Source organism: Stigmatopora argus, chromosome 9, assembly GCF_051989625.1.
Source record: "Stigmatopora argus isolate UIUO_Sarg chromosome 9, RoL_Sarg_1.0, whole genome shotgun sequence".
NCBI lineage: Eukaryota > Metazoa > Chordata > Actinopteri > Syngnathiformes > Syngnathidae > Stigmatopora > Stigmatopora argus.
In genome coordinates this window covers 11063268-11085433 of record NC_135395.1, presented here as the reverse complement: position 1 = coordinate 11085433, position 22166 = coordinate 11063268, and the positions used below count along the sequence as shown (strand labels likewise).

The window sequence follows — 22166 nt, the reverse complement described above, 5'->3', positions numbered from 1 at the left end:
TCAGCGTGCAGGAATAAGCACTTTGCAGGTGCTGTCAATTAACCTATCACAGCATGGGGAGCACTAATTGGATGATGTCATCCCTAACTCATTAGCACTCCTGGAGTGCTAATGTTTTTTTTGTCTTGTTAAAACATACAGGTTTTAAGTCTGGTATTGTGAATAATACTTGCTTTTACCCAGAAGTTTAATGGTTATTGCAATTGAATCCTTTGATACATAAATTATGATTTAAAAAAAACCTTACAGGTTACACACTTAACTCATTGGCTGGCATTGACGGCGTGAGACGTCCAATCCCTTTTGACCAAGAGGGGGCGAATGAATGAATTTGCCCAATCACCGTCAAAAGGTGGATGTCTATTTTGCATTTCTCACTGGTGGAGTGAGAGCCAATGAGTTAACTAGAAAGCGACACAAAAATGGCCAATAGGAAAGTTAAATTTTATGAGAAAAACCTCAAAAAATGACAAGAAAAGATAACCATGATACGAGGACAATTATTTTACATACAAAACGTTTTTAGAATAAAATGTCCAATTCTTAAAATCAACACACATAAAAATGCAGCATAATTAAAAATTGTCCCATGTAATGAAAAACTTTTCATCAAGTAAATATGGTTGCACTACAATGATAAAATGATCATAATATAATATCAAAATTATTCATTTAATAGTAAAACCATGCCTGTAAAAGTGTCTTACAGGTACATAGATTCTTTTTGACAAAACGAGCTAACAAGCTCATTACACATATTCTTGATGAATGAGAGGTGGCCTGGTGGATCGGTGGTTAGCATGTCTGCCTTGCAGCCCTAAGGTCCTGGGTTCAAATCCAGAGTGTTCCACCTGTGGGGAATTTTAATGTTAAGAAAATGAATGACTGAATGATTAATGAGGATATATTGCCATGGTAGCAGCAGACATCTATATTCATTAAAAATGAGGAGATGCGTACCTTCAAGTCACTTATTTGATACGGAACAATGCTCTCGTCAGCCTATTGTTTTATAATTACTAACATATGGGGCATTTGCTTGGGCAAATCTATATATAATGTGTCTATATTTAAACAGGTTTACAATTTTAAAACTGCTGTCAAGTTCCCCGCTACGGTTTCTTTTTCCAGCTTGCTTTTAGTTCTTGTTAATGAATCTAAAATCAATCAGCAGATCTCACCTTGATGCGTAAATTAATAATGACGCTTTCTAATGGTTTCGGAAATAACCTTTGGAAAGGTAATTCAAATGGCATCCAATTAAATATACACTGTTATTGATTGCGGGAGGTGGGCAAGTATGGTGCTAACTGTAATATTGAATACTGAAAAATAGAATTATTTCCATGCACATCATCCTATGTTTGTCATATAATAAATCCAGACGCCGCAGACGTCGGGGTGCGGTTGGGGCTGCTGGGTCAAGAAATTCAACTATGCTATTTTTCAGCCCAATGAATAAAAGAGACAAGATATTTATACATGAGTCAATAAGTTTTTGTCCATTCATAACCTGACGTGAATGAAATATATTTCAACATTATGTAACAAGTTTCCCTTCCCTTGCAAGTCTGTGACGCTAGTAAATATGTTTTTTTGTTATTCCCAGAAGCTGTTAAAAGCAGCGGAGGGCAAAGGAAAAGACCCGCTCTTTGATTCCCTCTTGCAGGTATAGGAACGTTGAATTCCTTCTTTTTGCCAAGCTTATCTAAGATAGAGTCATTGTTAAATATATTTCTCAACTGCTTTTCATCAAAACATTGAGATAGCAAGAAAAGGTCCAACAGCTGTTTCCGACTGATAAAAAAAGATATTTTCTCAGAGGAAATATCTTTTGGCTCTGCATTTCAGTGAGTGGGAAGCTTAAATTACCACAGCAACAGACTTTTGTCATTGGACTACAAAAAGGGACCTGTGAATGGTTCTGTTTTCGAGGCCAAACAACACTTTGCCCAAAGAGAACGTGTTTTCTTGAGCTTTCTTGGCAGAATTCTGCAGGAAAAAAACATCCTCAAAACAAGCAATCTGTTTTTACACTGAATGAATTTGTTAGATGCAATGGGAGCCTATGAGGACTGGCTGTCTGCAATTAATTATGGTATGACAATATTTGATATAACCGAGATGATATGAATAATTCTATTTTGTCGATATGATTTGCTACATTTCTGATGAATATATTCACTTAAATTTTAATAATATAATCATTGACTGCAATCATGAGAAGCGCTAGATGTCTAATCTACTTGATGTGCGAGTTTTGGCAGCGAATGAATGAATATTTGCCACACGTCAACTTCAACTGGATTGAACGAGTACTACTGCTAAACTCATTACTCCATATAAGATCTGAAAATTAAAAACAGTTTTTAAACATGACTCAGGACCGTCATTACTTTCCCAATTATTTTCGCATAATTAAACATGGCAGATAAATCTTCCCTATTGAATATTTAGTAAGCCAATGCAATGATAGCATCAACAACTAATTTAATCTGCGTCTATTTTACAAAATGAATACAAATGAAGGACACCCTCATAGTAAATTGCTTTCTACCAAATTCCTCTTGAAAATCAAACAATACTGAAGAAAAACATAATTTGTCTTAATCAGTGTACTGTATTATGAAATATATTGTTTCTCCAGTGACTGATGTTTGGTTATGACTTTTTAACATGCATAGCGAGATGCATTAAAACACACCGTTAAAGCAATGCCACCCATTTTACTCCGTTCCCATTTGAATAGTGCTGAAAAATTGAAAACTCACTATCTCATAATGCACAATAAGGGATTCTAGGCACAACCTGCTACTCTGTCAAATCCATAGTGAAACCTTCATTTATAGTCATGTAGAATTTACAGCAGAATGTCTGGAATGCAGTTTTCATTTGCTCAAAAGAGATGGTGAGAGATGTTTTTTTATGATGAAATAATTCATAAAGTGGCCCCGTGGTGCGAGTGGTTAGCATGTCAGCCTCACAGCTCTGGGGTCCTGGGTTCAAGTCCAGGTCGGTACATCTGAGAAATGTTTGCATGTTCTCTTCGGGCCTGCATGGGTTCCCTTTGAGTGCCCCCAGGAGCTCCTGTGACCCTAATGAGGATTAAGTGGTTCAGAAAATGAGATGAGAATAATTCATAATGGCATATGTTTATAATGGACTTTTCTGTCGATGTGTCACAACATTGGTAAAGCTACACGTTACCTCCCATTTGATTAAAAACAACAACTGTATTAAAAAAGCGCTTTTAAAATATAATACTACTATAATATAATGACTACTGTCAATTCACTTAAAATGAGAAATTCACTTCATTATTACTTAGATTATATATCAAGTACTATAAGTAAAATTTATGTCAAATATTTAGGATATCGGTTCAACTCACTTATCATATATATATTGACATAGATCGAGCCTGAAAAATCTTTCCTAACATATAAAAAAAAGTCCATAAATCTCACAAGAAATTGTGCTGGTCGATTTCTAGTAACAATACTCGGTGGTCTTTAAACATTCAAACCAGAATAAAAACATTCATTTGAAATATAATAATCCAATGTGATTCACCTCTGTTAAAGTGTATGTATTAAATTGTCCTTGCATTTTTGTACACAACTCAACTTTTAATGAAAAAATGTTCTTTACCTTTGTATCTGTAAGTGGTTGAAACAGGTCAATAAAAAACATAACACAGGGACTTTTTGTACTACGCCAACTGCAAAATAACAACAGATATTCGACAACTTAGAATGTGAAATGTACGTTAAGTGTTTCTGTTCTAGTGGAGGTTACTTTGTGCTGAAATTTCGAGTCAGAGTCAAGCACCGTCTGCTTTGTGTGCTCTGGGACCTCAGGAGGGCTCTAAGGGTTATTTTCTAGTGTCTACATTCATTTTGTTGATATTTGATTTATCAAGCAGAGCAGCCAGTGGTATGAAAACATTTGGACGTGCCGTACATTTCCTAGATACTTCTTTATGAATCATCCCTTTTATGAATTTGTCTGAGCAATTTCAGTTAAATCTTAACAATCAGCGCCACTCTAGTTTTAAGTGCTCTTTCTTCCTCCCCAAAGGCATATCCTAAAATATTGTTCATTTCCCCGAAAAGTTGAAAAAGGAAAGTTCCTAAGCAGACTGATTGCAACTTTTCTCGGTGTAGTCTATCTATCACTGTGAATTTCCTTCATCTGCAATAGCTCAACCTCACCGATGAACAGTTACTGTCAAATTTATTGCATGGATTTTGTTGTTTCTTCTCATTTCTTCCTTCTCTAAAGCACTTAAAACTGCTTTCGTTGTTTCTTCTCATTTCTTCCTTTTCTAAAGCACTTAAAACTGCTTTAGAAAAGGAAGAAATGAGAAGAGACAACGGAATTCATGCAATAAATTTGACAATAACTGTTCATCGTGAGGTTGAGCTATTGTAGATGAAGGAAATTCACAGTGATAGATAGACTAGATAGCAACTTTTCACGGTCTAGTTTATCTATCACTGTGAATTTCCTTCATCTGCAATAGCTCAACCTCACCGATGAACAGTTATTGTCAAATTTATTGCATGAATTCCGTTGTTTCTTCTCATTTCTTCCTTTTCTAAAGCACTTTCAAGTGCTTTAGAAAAGGAAGAAATGAGAAGAAACAAGAAAATTCATGCAATAAATTTGACAATAACTGTTCATCGGTGAGGTTGAGCTATTGCAGATGAAAGAAATTCACAGTGATAGATAGACTAGACCGAGAAAAAATCCTCTCAGTCTACTTGGGAACTTTCCTTTTTCAACTTTTCGGGGAAATGAACAATATTTTAGGATATGCCTTTGGGGAGGAAGAAAGACGTTTGAAGTTCAACGTTAATGTCTGTGTCGAACTGATGGCTCATTTCTCTGTGTGGCCTGCTTCTCTTTATCTTGTCGCCGTTTCCCTCGCTGGTATTGTTTGTCAAACCCGACTTGTCACGCTTTGAAGAGGACAGTGAAATATTCGGTACGTCATATGGAAGGATTTCAGTTTGAAGGGGAGCAAAGGAAGCTCAACTATCAGTGGTTTTTGCAATATGCCAGATCATGTCATGAAAGGCTCAGCCTTTGGGGGGCTCACGGGAATTTTGGGGAGTTGTCTTTGCTGAGATTTTCCACATAGCAACCAACGTTTTTATCATAGATGATTTGACGGCACGGTATAAAAAAAGACAATGTTTTTTTCTCTCTCAAAGTAGCTTTAGATCTGCAAAATTTCTCTTCAATCTCTTATCGCTAAATACAATCTGTGGGAAAATCAAATTTTGGCCCCACTTTCCCCAAGCCAATCCAAATTGATGGGAAGAGAGAGTGACTTTCATTTTTGTTGTCTTTTAGAACAATTGCAAAGGACAGTCATAATTGCTATTTGAATTTTTATTCTTTATGTAAGTCATATCATTTATTGGAGCAGCCTTTTGTTGCTAGACTTTTGTTTCTAGCCTTCTAGGATAAACACTGCAATTAACCCTAGGTATGAGTGTGGGCATAAATGGTTGTTCATCCGCCTTCTTGCACCCTGCAATTGTCTGACAAACAATTTACGGCGTCCACTGACCACTGGCCAAAGTTGCTCGCCATTTTTGTGACATTGGTGAGGGTAAGTGGAATAGAAAATGAATGAATTCTTCAATTTCTTGCTCTGAAAGAATTGTAAGAGATAAGTCTGCTATTTTTGCTAAATTTTATGGGGCTATGCCAAAGAATACAAGTGAGATAAATTCCTCTTATTTTGCATTCACTAAATGAATTCCAATTATGTTTCAAGAGCTCGAAAAAATACAGACAGCTCCTTGCTTTCTCAACAGAATCCTAAGTGTAAAAAGGCAGTATATAGTGATCTTCAAATTGTAAAGACTATCAAGAGATTTTTTTTCAGCTTCACCTTATCTTCAAAGTATATTCAGTCTAGTTGCTGCCTTGATAGATGAATAGAACATGCATTGTGCTCTCCCTGCAGCACTTGGGTGGACTTGTCCTATACCATCATTTATCATATAATAATATCCCACTACCAAAAAAAAGGAGAAACAAATCGAAATTCTTGAAAAGGAAACTAACATAACTTGCTACACCTCCATTATTTCTACTTCCCTTACTTCATAACAACAAATGGGGATGTAGGTCTTTTCGGATTTAAATTTCCACTTACAGTATTTTCACGACTATAAGGCGCACTTAAAAGTCTTGATTTTTCTCCCTGTGCCTTGCATGTTCTCCCTGGGCCTATGTGGGATTTTTCCAGGAACTCTAGCTTCCTCCCACATTCCAAAGACATGCATGGTAGGCTGATTGGACACTCTAAATTGCCCCTAGTTATGAGTGCGAACCTGAATGGTTGTTTGTCTCCTTCTGCACTGCGATTGGCTGGCCAGCAATTCAGTGTTTCCCCTGGCAGCTGGGATAGGCTCCAGCACCCCCCGCGACCCTAGTGAGGATATAGCAGTTCAGAAAATTAGATGGGAGGTGAACAATGGAAACAGTGTTCTTTTTTTAACCACAAAAACTCCCTGGGGGAACTTTTTGGCTTAAATGTCGCGGAACCAATTTTTCCCGATAAATGTCACATAGTAGATAAATAAACGACCTGGGTTATAGAGACGTGAGAAAATGAACCTGGGGAACGTTGACCTATAAAGAATGATGGCTGTGGCTAAGCATGCTGACATCTCAATAAGCTTTCTTTCCTCACTCATTATGTGTAACTGGGGATAAAGTTCCAAAGGCTGTTAACACTGTATTGCTTGCAGGTACATTGCCGCCAGGCGTAATTGAAATTCCATGCTCAAGGACACATGGGCGGCCCGGTGGGGCGAGTGGTTAGCGCGTCGGTCTCACAGCTGTGGAGTCCTGGGTTCAAGTCCAGGTTGGTGCACCTGTGTGGAGTTTGCATGTTCTCCCCGGGCCTGTGTGGGTTTCCTCCGGGTACTCTGGTTTCCTCCCACATTCCAAAAGCATGCATGGTAGGCTGATTGGATACTCTAAATTGCCCCTAGGTATGAGTGTGAGCGTGAATGGCTATCCATCTCCTTGTGCCCTGCGATTGGCTGGCCACCGATTCAGGGTGTCCCCCGCCTCTGGCCTGGAGTCGGATGGGATTGGCTCCAGCACCCCCGCAGCCCTAATGAGGATAAAGCGGTTCACTAAATTAGATGAGTTGAGCTCAAGGACACTCCGAGTGTAAATTTCTGCCAGCTTACTTCCAATTCACTGCAATACACCAGACCAATTTCAGTAATTCCTGCATGCTGACTGCAGACTCCGAGAGATGAAATACATTTATAAGACACAGTTCCATAAGGGATAAAAATGTTTGTTTCTTCAAAGATTAATGTACAGCACCTCGGCCCACAGGAAAAAATATGGGGTGAATGTACTATGGTTCGTAACGTCTAAATACTTTGTAGTCAGGAAACATACAGTTATAAATGTATTGTGGGTGTCATGTAAAAAAAGCCAGAGGGAATATTTGCACAAAATAATAATTAAAAAGAAACAATAACATTTATAAGCAGAATTGAGGACAGCTTTAAAAGGGTTTGCACAGTGCAGTTTTTATAAACATAGAAGGACAGCATCATCTCGTGATATTATTTTTGAGAACATCCTCTCATTTCACCCTTACGGAGGTATTTAAAAAAAGATACTCTGCTGTCGTCTAGTGGTGTAGAAAGGGGGCACGTTATTACAAGAGGAAGCAGTTTGTCAACATCTAGTAAATGATGTGAAAAGATGCCCTCTGGTAAATTTTACCCAAACAGAGCATCTTTTCACATCTAGGCTTGGCTTTTGTCTGCGAATGCCCCAACCTGGTTCATTCTAAATAACCCAACTCTATATAATCTAGTCTGTTTCATAAAAAAACATAATAGTTGGATTGAATATTAACTCCCTAAAGACTGTTTCAATTACAGGCACATCTATTTTAACTAGTTCAGAGACACTGGTCACTTAACTCATGGGTCATACGTACTTGTCTCTTTCTTTTTTTTCAATGTATTACTATTGGTTTTGTTTAAATAATATATTTGACTATAGTGAAATTTAAAATGTCATTTTAATTAAAATGTGATCTTTTATTAATCACGATATTCTAAATTTGTAAAGGTCAATTGGATGTCACATGGGGGCCGCAAAATATTGTCCACCATGCCAGTTGACCCCAGTCTGAGACCCCAGTCCAAAATCCTCGCCTGAAAAGACACCATTTTGGGTTAAAGCGGCCATCTTGTCCCCATACAACCATATTTTCAGGCTGCCTTGTCATCTCCACTTCAAATTCCATGAGACATGAGTGATAAGAAACACTTTTTCCATTTCTTTTGCACATGAGTGTAAGCCATAACAACAAAACTCGCTATAAAACCCCCCTACCACTCCAATTGGTATCCATTTCTGTTCAAAACAAGTCACGACACTGTGAATTTTCTGTATGCTCATCCCCTTAAGTCTCACTGGGAGCAACCGGTGATGTATAATGCATGACGGACACGTCCGTTGACACGTCTTCCCGACACAACGCCTCCCACCGCTTAGGGGAATCCAGGCATCTGAAATATCTTGACCTCCTTGTGTCAGGCTGTCCCTTGTTCTCTCGCCTCCTGACAAACTGACAGAGTACAGTTACAGACAGGAGAAACTTTTATTTTAGGGTCTGAGTCATTCATCACATTCACCGCCATTGACGCTAATAGACAATCTATCCATTTGGATGGATGGATTGAACATTTTATGTAGTAGCAAACTCTTTTCAACTCACACTGAAAGGATGAAAAGAGCCGGGAGCGGCTCTGGAGCCATAAGAGCTAGAGGTCAATGGCAATAAAAGAAAAGTTAAAGCTGTAGTTATACAGCAGGGGCGTCGTGAGTTTTATTTAACTCTGTCAGAGGAGACGTCAACAAAATAATAATAATAGATAAAATGAGTCACCGACCGGGGAAACCAACCGTGTCAAAGTGACACGCTGTTCACACATTGAATTTCACCCACGCTTGAACAAGACTCAGCTGGAAGACCAGACGACCATTAGAAAATAATGAGGATTCGGGGGGAAATAGGCCCTGTGAGGGGTCGAGTTGATTTTGTTTGTCTTTTCTCTTATCATGGACAAACAGTAGTGAGCACTAATAGGCAACTAAACATGATGTATTCCCAGAATGAGCCACTAGATTGCGTTGTTGTACTTCATCCTAAGAAAAAAAGGACCACTAGGTCTGGCAATGAGCGTGCCTCACAGTGGGGGACCTGGGTTCAAATCCAGGTCGGTCCACCTGTGTGGAGTTTGCATGTTATCCCTGGGCCTGCGTGGGTTTTCTCCGGGCACTCCGGTTTCCTCCCACATTCCAAAGACTGATTGGACACTCCAAATTGGATTGGATTGGATGCCCCCAGGTATGAGTGTGGGCGTGAATGGTTGTTTGTCTCCTCGTGCCCTGCGATTGGCTGGCCACCAATTCAGAGTTTTGCCCTCCGCCTCTGGCCCGAAGTCAGCTGGGATAGGCTCCAGCACCCCCCGCGACCCTAGTGAGGATAAAGTAGTTCAGAAAATGAGATGAGATGAAAGATTTCATTCGTTCGTGCTGTGTTTATACCGCAAAACGTTTTGTTTGTGCTGTTTTAGTTTTTGTGAGATTGAGAATTATTTTATTGGGCTTTTGACGTCATAGCCCCTCATAGTACATCACATAACGGCACAATCGGAGCTTTTTTTGCGGCTCAAACGCAGCACAAACGAATAAATAGTTGTTTTTTTACATTTCCAGTATGGGGCGCAACTTCACGCTAATGATGGCATGGCTTTCTGCGCAGCCGCAACTGCGCATGTTGTATGACAGGTGCGCACGCGAACGGGCAAGCTAGCCTCCATCTTGGGCTCCTAACAGCATCCTAAATATATCCAGCCTTCCAAACATCAAAATACAAAACACAGCCATGATGTCGAGGATGTGACTCTGCAGTAAAGACCGCATCTCGCCAAAGAAGGACGCTTTAAAGCCCCCCGGGGAAGGAGGATGGAAAGGAGCGGTTGCTGCTGGTCGTGAAGGCGCCGTTAAACACGATTTGCCCCAGCTTGCTTTCGCCGATCGGCCCGGAGGGGAGTTTTTCGACCACCGCCTGACAGGTGATAGATAAGACTTAACGTTATGACGTGGTGCTCGGAATGTTTACGTTCGTGACGTGCATTGGCCGCCATTTTAGGGAGGGAGGGGGTCCTTGTGTACGTGTTTGCGTGTGCTGGCATCTCCCCTCCATTCCCATTCTTCCCTAACATGGTGGTTTCTGTTTGCGTTCCAATGCAGCATCCTCGTTGCATGCATGCATGCCTGCATATAAAGCAGCAGTTGTAGTTTGTTTGTGGGGACATTTACTGATGATGACATTCAGTGCAACCATTCAGACCAGTAAAACAGCTGTAGACTGGTTCAGGGTTTATGTGGAGTGCATCTTCTCAGCATGCTTTTGGCAGATTCTCCTGCATCCTTTCCCCAGTATCCTTCCTTCCATACTTCAACAATATGCAAATCACATGCAAACCTGAGTGTAGTTGTCTGTTTGTTGGTACAGTAAAATCCTGCTAAGAAATGGAAAGAATAAGACACACATCCTTTCTTATTTTGTGAGTGTGAATGGTAGGTTTTCCTGCAATTGGCTGGTTGCCAGGTGTGGGAATCTCTGGGTAGTTTCTGATGCGGTATGGAGATGTAACAATTATCCATACATTGGCCGGGAAATCTACGATATTTTACGATTAAAGAGAAAAACACGCTAAGTTAGGTAAGCTATGCTGGGCCAAAGTCTGCCAGATTTCTCATAGATAAAATGGATGGTAAAATAGCACCTGACATTGGTGCCAGTAATGAATAAGAAATTCCACATTATAACCTGGGGTTATAAATTTGAAGAACATTTGGAGGATTCCTAGAAGAATTAAAAAATAGCCTTGACATTTGAATTTTCGCCATTTTGGCTGAGGTAGAGCACTAAAGCACCTACTCTAGTCAGAAGCAGGTACCATAGACAGATGGATGATACTTAATTTCCATCCTTCTTGTCTCTGCTATCTACTGTGCCCACAGCATGGCTGATCAGTTTGAAGATTTGCCATGAAAATTGGGGTCCAAGGGCCTGTTTATCATTGCTTGCAGGTATAATGTTTTTTTATAGTTAACATATCTATCATGAAAGGAACAATTCTCAAGGACCCAGGACAAAATGAATTGGGAAATATTTTATTTTTCTGTGAATTCATGAGATTTTGTTTTTGTTTAATTCCTCCTAAGGCATTTGTCCAACTAATCCCCAGTGTGAAGCAGGTTTATAAAACAGGTAGGGGTGCACATTATTGAACCTTAAGTCTTGGTAACAGATCATGCATGTCTGTTTTACACTGCCACTCTGTGTGACACAGTCTTCTTTTTAAACACTGACGTGATCAAACAGAACGAGGGCAATCTTGTTCAGTGGTCACAGAGGGACAACTTGAGCCAGAGGCAAAGTCACTTTGCAGAAGATTTCTGGTTGCCTAGCAGTTTTGAAGCCATGTTCTGCAATGTTCTAATGATTTGTAGACAGTGTTTTTTTCTCTCCCTCCCCCTATTAAGTGCACTCTGTTACTAGCACTAGTGATAAACTGTGATAGTTAATGTGCAGGAAGCAAGTTTGGCTGTGACATCCTTTTATTGTACAATGGCGACTGCATCACAAGGATGATTTGTGACTCCGAAAGCTGCTTAATAAATGTGCTGTGTTTGTATTCTCTTGCAAACACGCAATTCAGATTATATTGATGATGGCACCACATATGATAGAGATCCTACACTTGAAGCGCAACTGAAATTGGACGCTAATTTGAGGTGCCTTTACCTGTTTGGGGGTTACATTGCTCTGACGAGAACTGAATTGTAAAGCGATTTCTTACTTGGAATTTGTCGCATTGATTCATTTACTTTTTAGGACATTTTCCTGTGCCAAGATGAGATGACATATACCACTGTTTGCCAGCTGTTTTGGGCATTCCATTGACATAAAATTGACACAATTTGCTAGGTGTTTTTTTTTTTACCTTGGCAGGTCATCTGAGTTTAAACTGGTTGATTTTTTTTACTTTTTTTTGTATCTTGTCAGGCTCCACTCATCACACAGAATGGGCGTCAAGAAGAAACTGGTGGTCTTCCTTCTGGTTCTTTGTATTTGCCTTCAGGGAGCATCTACTAAAGAGAAGGGAACCAAGAAGGGGAAGAAGAAAGGGAAGCAGGTTTACTGCCCATCGTAAGTAAGACACAAACAGAACAGAAGCACACATTGCAGAGCTTTATCTGTATATGCAAACATATACTATATTATACTTTATATTATATTATATACACTATATTAGTGTGGTTAAAAAGTGCAAATATTTCAAGGTTCTAACAGCCCATTTGAAGTCTATTTGTACATGTATACTATTGACATGGTATATTGTAAAAGTGCCTTAAATGGTAACAAATGTAGAGTAAGCCATATGGCATATTTCGTCTTTTGTGGAGCCTCTTGGTTCCATTTAATCTCCAGCTCTTGTAAAAGAGAGGAGCTTGGAAAGAGGGGTTTATCAGGCAGGAATTATGTGTTTGACTTTGATCATGGCAACAACACAGTTCCCAACATTCCTGCAAAGCGCTCACACCGATCCTGTGTGCGGGATAACGTTTATATAATGACATGTAAAGTGCTTAGAGAAGGGAGGTGATGGGATTCTTTGGCAGGAGACTTCACTGCCACCCACGGGGAGAAGAATTTTTCTTCTCTGCTCTCCAGCCAGATCTGCTTCTCAAGCTTCTGCTGCTTCTCTCGCCTCTGCCATGCAAACATCCGCACTCTCTTTATAGGTTTCTGCGGCAGAGAGCTTCAAAAGAAAAACTGGGTTTTTTTCTGCAGGTTTTCTATGACAAGACATCAATCAATCAGCTCAATTTACTCAGAAACAGATCATTCTTTCAGATGTGCGCATATGATGTGAAATCACTTTTACTGATGTGGCAGGGGTGCTTGAGCTGATCTCATCCTATTTTATTCTGGAGGCTGGGTACACCCTGAACCAATTGCCAGTCACAACTACGGCCAGTTAATTCTGATAATAATCCCTTTATTTGTTCTTGAGTTATCATGAACACAAAATCTTCAGACATACGGAACCCAATGTACACATGGTTCACCTCCTGTTTATCACTCGACTTCATCAAAAACTGCAGAAACCAATAATATATACTGTTACTGAAGAAAATGATTTGGACATTTTTTAGGCAAACAATTAATTGGTGATCAGTCAGTCTATGTCCGTTTCCATAGTTGGGTGGTCCAGTTTCAGCCAGCTACTAATCGAAGCCAATACCAGTAGTCGTTTTTCAGGGCATAATTGAATCAGAAAGGAGAGCAGCACAGTGATGGCCCTTTGCTCCCCTTTTTGTTTACAGGCAGCTGTCATCAGAGGATTTGGCTCGAGTGCCTGCCAATTCCACAAGTAACATCTTGAATAGGTTACTGATCACCTATGATCCCAGAATACGGCCCAACTTCAAAGGTAAGTCCGAATACCTCTCCATCTCTTCCCATCTGTCTGTCTAGCTTTTACGAAGCTCGCGTGATTGCCGTTGTCATGCTAATTTCACAAAAGCTACTCAAAACATCATTTTCAGGATTTATCATCAGACGAATGAAAGCTTGAGAGTTATGAGATGTCTCAAGATTCACACAAAATTCCGAAGAATGTTGACAATAAGACTTTAAAGGAGTTGACTCTTCTGATTTTTTCTTATTTCACCTGTCAATAAATTGAGCACCAGTGTCAGTTTTCACACTTTTTATGGCATGCAGTGTTGCGGTACCATGACCTTTCTGCTTCTAGTCACAAACATCCCCAAGGTACTAGCAAGGATTTGACTGATATCCACGAAAAGCCATCCTCGGGTCGATTCCCAGATACTTTCGGACCTCAAGGTCCTTGGCAAGAGATGTCGGTGGGCCCGTGCTTCCGCCAAACTAATCGACCACCTCCCCGGGCAAAACATCTGCTCTCCATTCCAGAGTGACCCCACCACCACACTCAAAGTCATCCATTAGCAGCGTGTCACGAGCTCTCACAAACTGCACATTCCTTTCATCCAGCCTTATAAAACCTCGTGCTTTGTTCAGGATTCTGAGCTACTAGAGAAGTTTCTCAAATCATAACAATGACCTAACTATTGCCATCTTTTCTTTCAAACACAGGAATACCAGTAGAAGACCGAGTGAACATTTTTATCAACAGCTTCGGCTCTATCCAGGAGACGACCATGGTGAGCATTTACTTTGACAAGCCATATTTCAGTCATTCTGTCAGGCTTGAAAAAGAATTCAATTGCATCAGTCGAGGGCAAACTCTCACGACCTTGCTCATTGGATAGCTTCATTGCTGATTAAGGAAGCAGACAGTGCATACTTATGTATTGCCCAAACTCAAGGACGGGTCCTTACAGGACGCAAGGACTAGAAAAACCAAAGACCTACACTGTTCAAAAAGATGAGCATAGTGAGCTAGTGCAGCTTAAGCTTAGCTATGTATTTGCATGAGGGAGGAGGATGGAAGAAAAATCTGTGCGGAAAACCCATACGGGAACAAAAAGCAAAAAGAGTCCAAAAATCCTCAAAATGGAGGACTTCAGTCTTCTTCTCTTGCGTCTCTGTGGTCTTCCGTGTCACGACAACTCACTTCTCATCATTCACCCCCTCCCACCCATAGCATATCTATTTTTCGCTCCGTCGATGACTAATTCCACGCTGGGGCAGATTTTTTCTTTTACAGTGCCTCAATTTTGCGATTTGCTGGCTATGTTAAATCCCCCCAGAAGGGAAGCTTGACTCCAAGCCAAAGACAAGATTGAGTTCCACGCTTTGCTCCTTTGTACAAAGGCAAAAGGTGTGTCAGAGCAGCCCCAGAGTGGACCTAAAGAAATGACAGCATGCCTTTGATATCTTACTCAAGGAGAAACATACTCGAATTATTTGGCAGGCCAACTAATGCTTTGAAGCTGTTTTTTGTTCCAGTTTTACGTCCAAACAAAGTGTTCTTTATTCATTTTTTTCCTCTAAGAAAACACAGAAATGACACGACTTACAACAGCGCACAACAAAAACCTGACAAGCCAAGGAACTACACAGACTAATAATGGTTATGCGAGACAGCTGGATGGCTAGTGAAAAGTGCAGGGCTGACTCAGAGGGTGCAGGTGAAGCTACTCAGCAAGTTCGAAACACCATTAAATGTACATCAATATACCACATCAAAGAAAAACGATTCTTGCACTTGTGCATCCAACTTGTTATACACATGCCACAGCAATGGGTGGCGCTACAGAGCACTCCCCTTTGGGTCTGTAGGATGTCAAAACAGCCTTGAGATCTACAAGAAGGTCTTGTGTATTTAGAGCTCCTGTCACTTTCAATCAATTTGTGATCGTTTTAATCGGCCTTACAGATTGTTATACCGATATGTATATCTGTTCCCATGGTAGTAGCTCTGGCCCACAGCAGGAAGAATAGAACCAAGTGAGTCCAGCTTTTTAGGGGTTATATGTGTGCATGTGAATAGACCGTCTGGTATGCAGCTGCGGGGCTTCTCTGAAGTCAGCAGTGTAGCGTGTGTGTTTAGTGCAGGGTTACAGAACATCAGATAACCTATGTATGCTTCCATAACGAACACATGTAGGCATCTCTTGATGAGGCGGTTGCCTGTTGCTGCTAAAATTTGACAGGAAGTAACTGTCACCTGAAATATGGGTGAGTGGCCATGAGACATTTGACTTGGGAATATTACTGCACTGAAATGTCGACTTTCTTGCCAGTTATTCATGGTAACCCTGGGTTCGCACAGTCAAAATAAACAGAACTAGTAATTATGTTCAAAAGGGTCAAACTGGTTATTTACCCAACACTGGACATAAACGGTGTGTTTCCTGCGTTTAATTTGGCAGGATTACCGAATCAACATCTTTTTGAGGCAGCGCTGGAACGACCCACGGCTCAAACTGCCGCAGGACTTCAAGTCAGACTCGCTTACAGTGGACCCCAAGATGTTCAAATGCCTGTGGAAGCCCGACCTGTTCTTCGCCAATGAAAAAAGCGCTAACTTCCATGATGTCACGCAAGAGAACATTCTCCTCTTCATCTTTCGGAATGGGGATGTACTTATCAGCATGAGGTATTTTAATGAAATAATCGCCACAATTTAATGTCATTTGTTACCATTAACTGGAAATCGGGTGGACATTTTAATCTAGACACATGACATAAAACATCTAAAGGTCTTTTGCTGGAAATTAAATAGAAAGAACCCTTTTTTGGCCAATTCTCGAGTGAGACTAATGCCGATATTTTTAATGATTTAATATCTTTTTGGGTGGCCTCAGTTTGCTGGAAATTTCACCCATTTTTTCAAATTTATGTATCATGCTGAAAAATTGTGTGCGTAAGGATGGATTCAAAAGGAAACTATCATTTTTTATTTTAAACCAACCATTTTTAGTCTCATACAATGGCAAACTCCAAAAGGAATTTGTCAAATTTCTCAAAAAATAGTATCCTAGACCAATGGTGACATTAATTTGTAAAGCTTTTTTGTTTATGCCGTTTAAAATGGGCATAGCCCGGCATCAAACGATGATTTTGAGGCCTCACCATTTTATAGGGTTCATTTTCCACTGCTAACAGATATAATCATCATATTTGTATTGGCTCTATTTTGCCAATGAGCAAACATGAATGTGTAGTATAGCACAATTACCCGTGCAAAATCTAAAAGTAAAGCACTAAGGTAGTTAGATAATTTCCCTGAGGCATCAGTAGACAGCTCATAATGATCTACGGGTGTAATTTCATAGTTTGTTGATCTAGAGTCTGCTCGCCATTAATCTCCTCCAAATGAGTCCCCTGCTTTGGTGCAAATGGGACGGCTTTAAAAATGTCGTCTACCAACCGACAGGTTGTCCGTCACACTTTCTTGTCCACTGGACCTTACATTGTTCCCCATGGACACCCAGAGATGCAAAATGCAACTGGAAAGCTGTGAGTTTTACCCGCATTAAAACAAACTGTTTAAGGCCCAAAATACATCAGCTGTAATTTTTTTTTCCAGTTGGCTACACCACAGATGATCTTCAGTTTATGTGGCAGACGGGCGACCCAGTACAGATGGATGCCATAGCGCTGCCTCAGTTTGACATCCGACAGGAAGATATCGACTATGGCAACTGCACCAAGTTCTATTCAGGAACAGGTACCGTGGCCATATTGCATTCAACGCCAGACCTAATGTTTGCCTCAATGCATCGCAGTCGTATGATGATTTGGTACTCGGACGTTTTTCGTCGAAAGACGGTTGGTCCCCGGACGATTGGTCCCCGGACGTTTGGGCCCCGGACCTTTGGTCCCCGGACGTTTGGTCGACCGGACGTTTGGTCGACCGGACTTTTGGTAGAACGGACGTTTGGTCGCCGGGTTGTTACTGTTGAAACCAGCTCTCAAAATTATAATCATGAGAGAGAGAGTGAGTTTAATATCTACATATCTAATATCAAAATATCAACAGTAAACTCTCTGTCATAATTTGACAGCGAGCGAACCCAGCGACCAAACGTCCGTTCTACCAAATGTCTGTTCTACCAAACATCCCGTCGACCAAACGTCCGGTCGACCAAAAGTCCGGTCGACCAAACGTCCGGGGACCAAACGTCTTTCGACGAAACGTCCGGTCACGGATGAGGTTTTGGTGCTACACAATTGGACTAGTGTTTTTCGGTGACACATCTCTCACTTGTGGGCGGACAGGCTACTACACGTGCGTGGAGGTCATCTTTACCCTGCGGCGACAGGTGGGCTTCTACATGATGGGTGTCTACGCACCAACGCTGCTCATCGTGGTACTCTCCTGGCTGTCTTTCTGGATCAACCCCGATGCTAGCGCCGCCAGAGTGCCATTGGGTAAGGCTACTCTTTTTCATAGATTGTGTACTGTCCTATGTCTGTCTGTTGGCAAAATATGTTTACATATCCCAGCGGGAGCAGCTGGAGGTTGTCAAAAGTATATTTCTGATAAAAAGGTAATTTGGTGTGAAAGCCTATTGTGTACAGAAGTGAAGTTTTGGCAGATCAATCATTTTTTAACAGCAATCGCCTCTCCATCAATCAGCTGGACAGCGTGAAGGACTTCATCTAATAGGCATGTGCACATGTGCTTCTGGATGCCATCAATCAATAAATAACAGATGTGCTTGACGGAAGGGATTGAAGTCCTTCACAAAGCAAAGCAGGCCAAGGACTAAGTATAACAATACAGGGGCAGGTCGACCGTTACAAAGATAAAAGCAACTAGAGTGCAACATTGTCTATTTGATGATAAGGTGTCTCCCACATGCATCACAGTCAAAACCGAAAAAAAAGAAGAAAAAAGGAATGACGATGAGAAATGTAGCAAAACAAGACACAACACTGCACGAAACCACAGAGCCAGTTATTAGAATCGGTATTGGGAGCAAAAAAATTGAATCAGTTTTAAATTAAGAGTCCACCGTATGGGTTTAAGGTTTTAAACAAAGGTTAGGCACATTAAGCCAGGTTTGGACTTTGAAACGACAGTTTCCAGTTATTTCAAAGGTTGTTTTTTTAGCCCAGGTGCGACTGTAGTTGTGCATGACTTGCATTATCATCCACTGATCCCCTGGTCCTGTGACTTCACGTGTCCTCCATCGTGCCTTCAGTCGTCCATCACCTCCATCATGTCATCATCACCTCCATTCCTCATGGACGCGTCCTCTTCGCTCCTCTCTAAATGGGATCACTGCAGGTCACTCAACACTCAGGTGTGTGCCATCGCTCGCATTCGTTACTGTGTGTGCTCAAAGTGTGCTTTGGCACTAACGGAATGTTAAATGGGCAGAAAAAAAGCATCGGTGTGATTAAAACAACCTCTTGTAATTATTTGGGGGTGGCCTTACTGTATGTATTTATTGCATCATGGTAGAAACATTAAATTAATTGGAAACGGGGGGCTAAAATACCTGCCTAAGCTGCAACTTCTATAATGAAACGACCTGGCCATTTGAGCAGAAGAATTATAATGAGTCTTAATTAGTGTGGTGCTCACAGCGACACAATACTTTTAGAGTCCATAGAACTCGACTTCCAGCACAAAGACTGCATTTCATTCACTCCATTTATTTGGATCATTTTGACAGAAGACACTAACTCGTGTTAGGCTTTCATAATTTGGTCAGAAACCAATGTTAGGGTGTCACATCAAAATTTTATGTCATAATTTCATTGGCATTGACGCCCAGGTTGGGTTGAAGGGTTTGAAGTCAGTGTTACAGATTTAAATGACAGCTTTCAGTCTGTATCATGGTACATAACAGGAGCTTGGGATTTCAACACAGAGGTTTGGATTTCCAAGTCTGGATACATTTTCCAATGTGGCTTCGTGCTGAATGAATGTTTCAAGGAAAAGTTAGATTTTTGGACAAAGGGATTATTATTCCTCAGGTGATCTCCCAACTATGGTTCAGGTTCAAAAGAAAAAGTGCCCATCAAAGCGTCTATGTCTACTGTTGTGTTTCAGGCATCTTGTCCGTGCTGTCTTTGTCTTCGGAGTGCACGTCTCTGGCCACGGAGCTTCCAAAGGTGTCATACGTCAAGGCCATAGACGTCTGGCTGATTGCCTGCCTGCTGTTCGGCTTTGCCTCACTGGTGGAGTATGCCGTGGTGCAGGTCATGCTCAACAGCCCCAAGCGCATCGAGGCCGAAAAGGCCAAGATCGCGTCCAAGGAGAAGGCGGCGGGCAAGACCCCCACCAACGACAAAACCGTCAATGGCACCGGAGGGACACCGCTGCACGTCAGCACTTTGCACGTCAGTGAATTCTGCCAGTTACGATCCAATGGGCATGCTAAACCATACCTTTTGAAATCGCTTTTAAGGAAAGCTTAGATTTTAAAATAGGAATTCATTACAAGCCGCTCTAACGTAATCTAAATGCAAAACAGTGAACTGAAAACTAATTTATCAGAAAATGGGTGGACTCTGTGTGACTCTACTGTAACTGTGCTTGTCATTCAGCCACCACATTGTGCGCTAATCGAATCAAATGTCCCTCTAGAGTCCTTCTCAGTCATCTTTGCGGAGGATTACACCACTTTCATTTTACTTTAAAGAGCAATTCTTGTCAAAAGCAAATCAACATAATGAAGCAGAGATGATCTTAATAATTTGTACTGATTACATACTCTTCAATCCGGGAGCCTCGTCAAGGTGAAGAAATATCAACAAGAAAAGCTCCACATAGATGTATCCGTACCGATACTAGTAGTATCATAGCCACACTACTTTGAATAGATTTTTCCGTGTGCGGTCGTTTGGTCGCCGGTCTTTTGGTCGCCCGGACCCAAACAACGGGCGACCAAAAGACCGGCGACCGAAAGACTGGCGACAAAACAAAGTAAAACAACACGGTCTACGCATCAATAAAAGCCAACAATGGCCCTAAGCAGTTTCACTGAGCAGACATGTGAGTGTATAAGAGTTTGTATGTACATGAGCTGTCCCCTTAGGAAGGGGCGCCAGTCAGGGTCTTAACAAGTTCTCCAACAAAACACAATAAAAGTACGGGAAATTTGGAGCTTTTCTTTAGCCTAATAATTAATAGGGCATTAAGTATGACTAAATAATAATTCGCAGTTTGTATTTAGGGAATTTGAGCAACGATTTAAATGGTAATTATCAATAACCTTCCGGGCGACCAAAAGACCGGTGACCAAACGACCGAGTACCGATTTTTCAAAGTCAATAAGTAACCTGACAATTGATAATCCAAACTAAGCACTAACCTCTTTTTTTTGTTTTTTTTTTTTTTTTAACCTAAATCTTTTCGGTGTTGCAGACTTGTAGATGTTTATACCAGTCCTTTGTTTCTTTGCAGGTGGCGGAGACACGCTGCAAAAAAGTGTGCACTTCCAAGTCGGACCTGCGCACCAACGATTTCAGCATCGTGGGCTCGCTCCCGCGGGACTTTGAGCTGTCGAACTTTGACTGCTACGGCAAACCAATTGATACAGCCCTTGGTGGCAAATCACAGACCAAGAACAACAAGAAGCCGCCGCCCCCCAAGCCCGTCATTCCATCTGCTGCCAAGCGTGTGGACCTATACGCCCGGGCCCTCTTTCCATTCTCCTTCCTCTTCTTCAACGTCATCTACTGGTCCTGTTACTTGTGATCACTGACGTCCCCCTCCCCCTAAAAAGAGAAAAATGAATTGGTGCTTCCTCCCATCAAAAGCGTGTTAATCCCACCCTTACAAAACTAAAACTATATAATATATTTATCTTACGTAAATGTTATTTATCATCCTTGCTGGTGATTTATTCAACAGCTTTATCCAATGCACACTTCTACAAAAAGAGCTCCTATCAGGGGTGGGCATGGTATAACATCAAATAAAATTGATAGGAAACATAAAAATAGAAAACATGTTCTGAGGAAGAAAAAAAACTGCCTTAATATTGGCTTTAAAATGTACATTTAATGTTTAATTAAGATGACAGTCACAAATTAATTTATGATCCTTTGTTAATTGGAATGAAGACAACAATGGGAGAATGATCATAGATTATTTTGATATAAAATCTATTTGACATACACGTTTGAACATTTTTAAATTATTATTTTTTATTCAAATATGTCAGCCTAGCTGTCTGTGTCAAAACTAAAACGTCTCCGTTTGGCAAAAATATTTGCCCACCCCTGGCTTATAAATAAATATAGATAACCTATTTATATATGTCATATGTACATAGCATCTATTTATCATCAGATCATTTTTATTCTTATTGGAAAGCGCCTATCTGAAAGTTACACTGTAACGGTGCATGTTATTGAAGGCGAGAAACGCATGCATGTTGTCACTTATAAATCTAGAATTCAGCATTTTAAACAAAACAGATTTTGGGGCAACTTTTTCCTAATATTTTTGCTCTTGAGTGACAGGCCCCCTGCTGCCCTTCCACTGTGATGTTTTCCACCTGTATTCACGGGTTGCAAGCAAAAGCTCAATAAAAAGACGACTTTTCACATCATGTGATGCACA

At 40.8% G+C, this 22166-nt stretch overlaps 1 protein-coding gene across 3 annotated transcripts; it reads left to right on the top strand.

Annotated features, from left to right (window-relative positions):
* The first annotated feature begins 9827 nt into the window (after positions 1–9827).
* Positions 9828–22166, top strand: glrbb (glycine receptor, beta b). 3 transcript variants are annotated; one of them, XM_077610134.1, is made up of 10 exons: positions 9828–10145; positions 12149–12292; positions 13474–13580; positions 14267–14334; positions 16009–16235; positions 17016–17098; positions 17169–17309; positions 17861–18013; positions 18790–18891; positions 19647–19787. In XM_077610134.1, the coding sequence occupies exons 2-9, from the start codon at positions 12168–12170 to the stop codon at positions 18858–18860; spliced, it is 975 nt and encodes a 324-aa protein (XP_077466260.1). In that variant the 5' UTR covers positions 9828–10145; positions 12149–12167; the 3' UTR covers positions 18861–18891; positions 19647–19787. The 3 variants fall into 3 exon arrangements, with proteins under 3 accessions (XP_077466260.1, XP_077466261.1, XP_077466259.1); XM_077610133.1 differs by lacking the exon at positions 18790–18891 and adding an exon at positions 21003–22166 and having other exon boundaries at positions 9830–10145; positions 19647–19936; XM_077610135.1 differs by lacking the exon at positions 19647–19787 and having other exon boundaries at positions 9829–10145; positions 18699–18843.

Excerpts from the sequence above, each read along its gene's own strand:
- glrbb (XM_077610133.1), top strand. The coding sequence starts at position 12,168 with ATGGGCGTCAAGAAGAAACTGGTGGTCTTCCTTCTGGTTCTTTGTATT. Across the intron at positions 12,293-13,473 it reads AAGCAGGTTTACTGCCCATC|GCAGCTGTCATCAGAGGATT; the intron begins GTAAGTAAGACA and ends TTTTGTTTACAG. Across the intron at positions 13,581-14,266 it reads AATACGGCCCAACTTCAAAG|GAATACCAGTAGAAGACCGA; the intron begins GTAAGTCCGAAT and ends TTTCAAACACAG.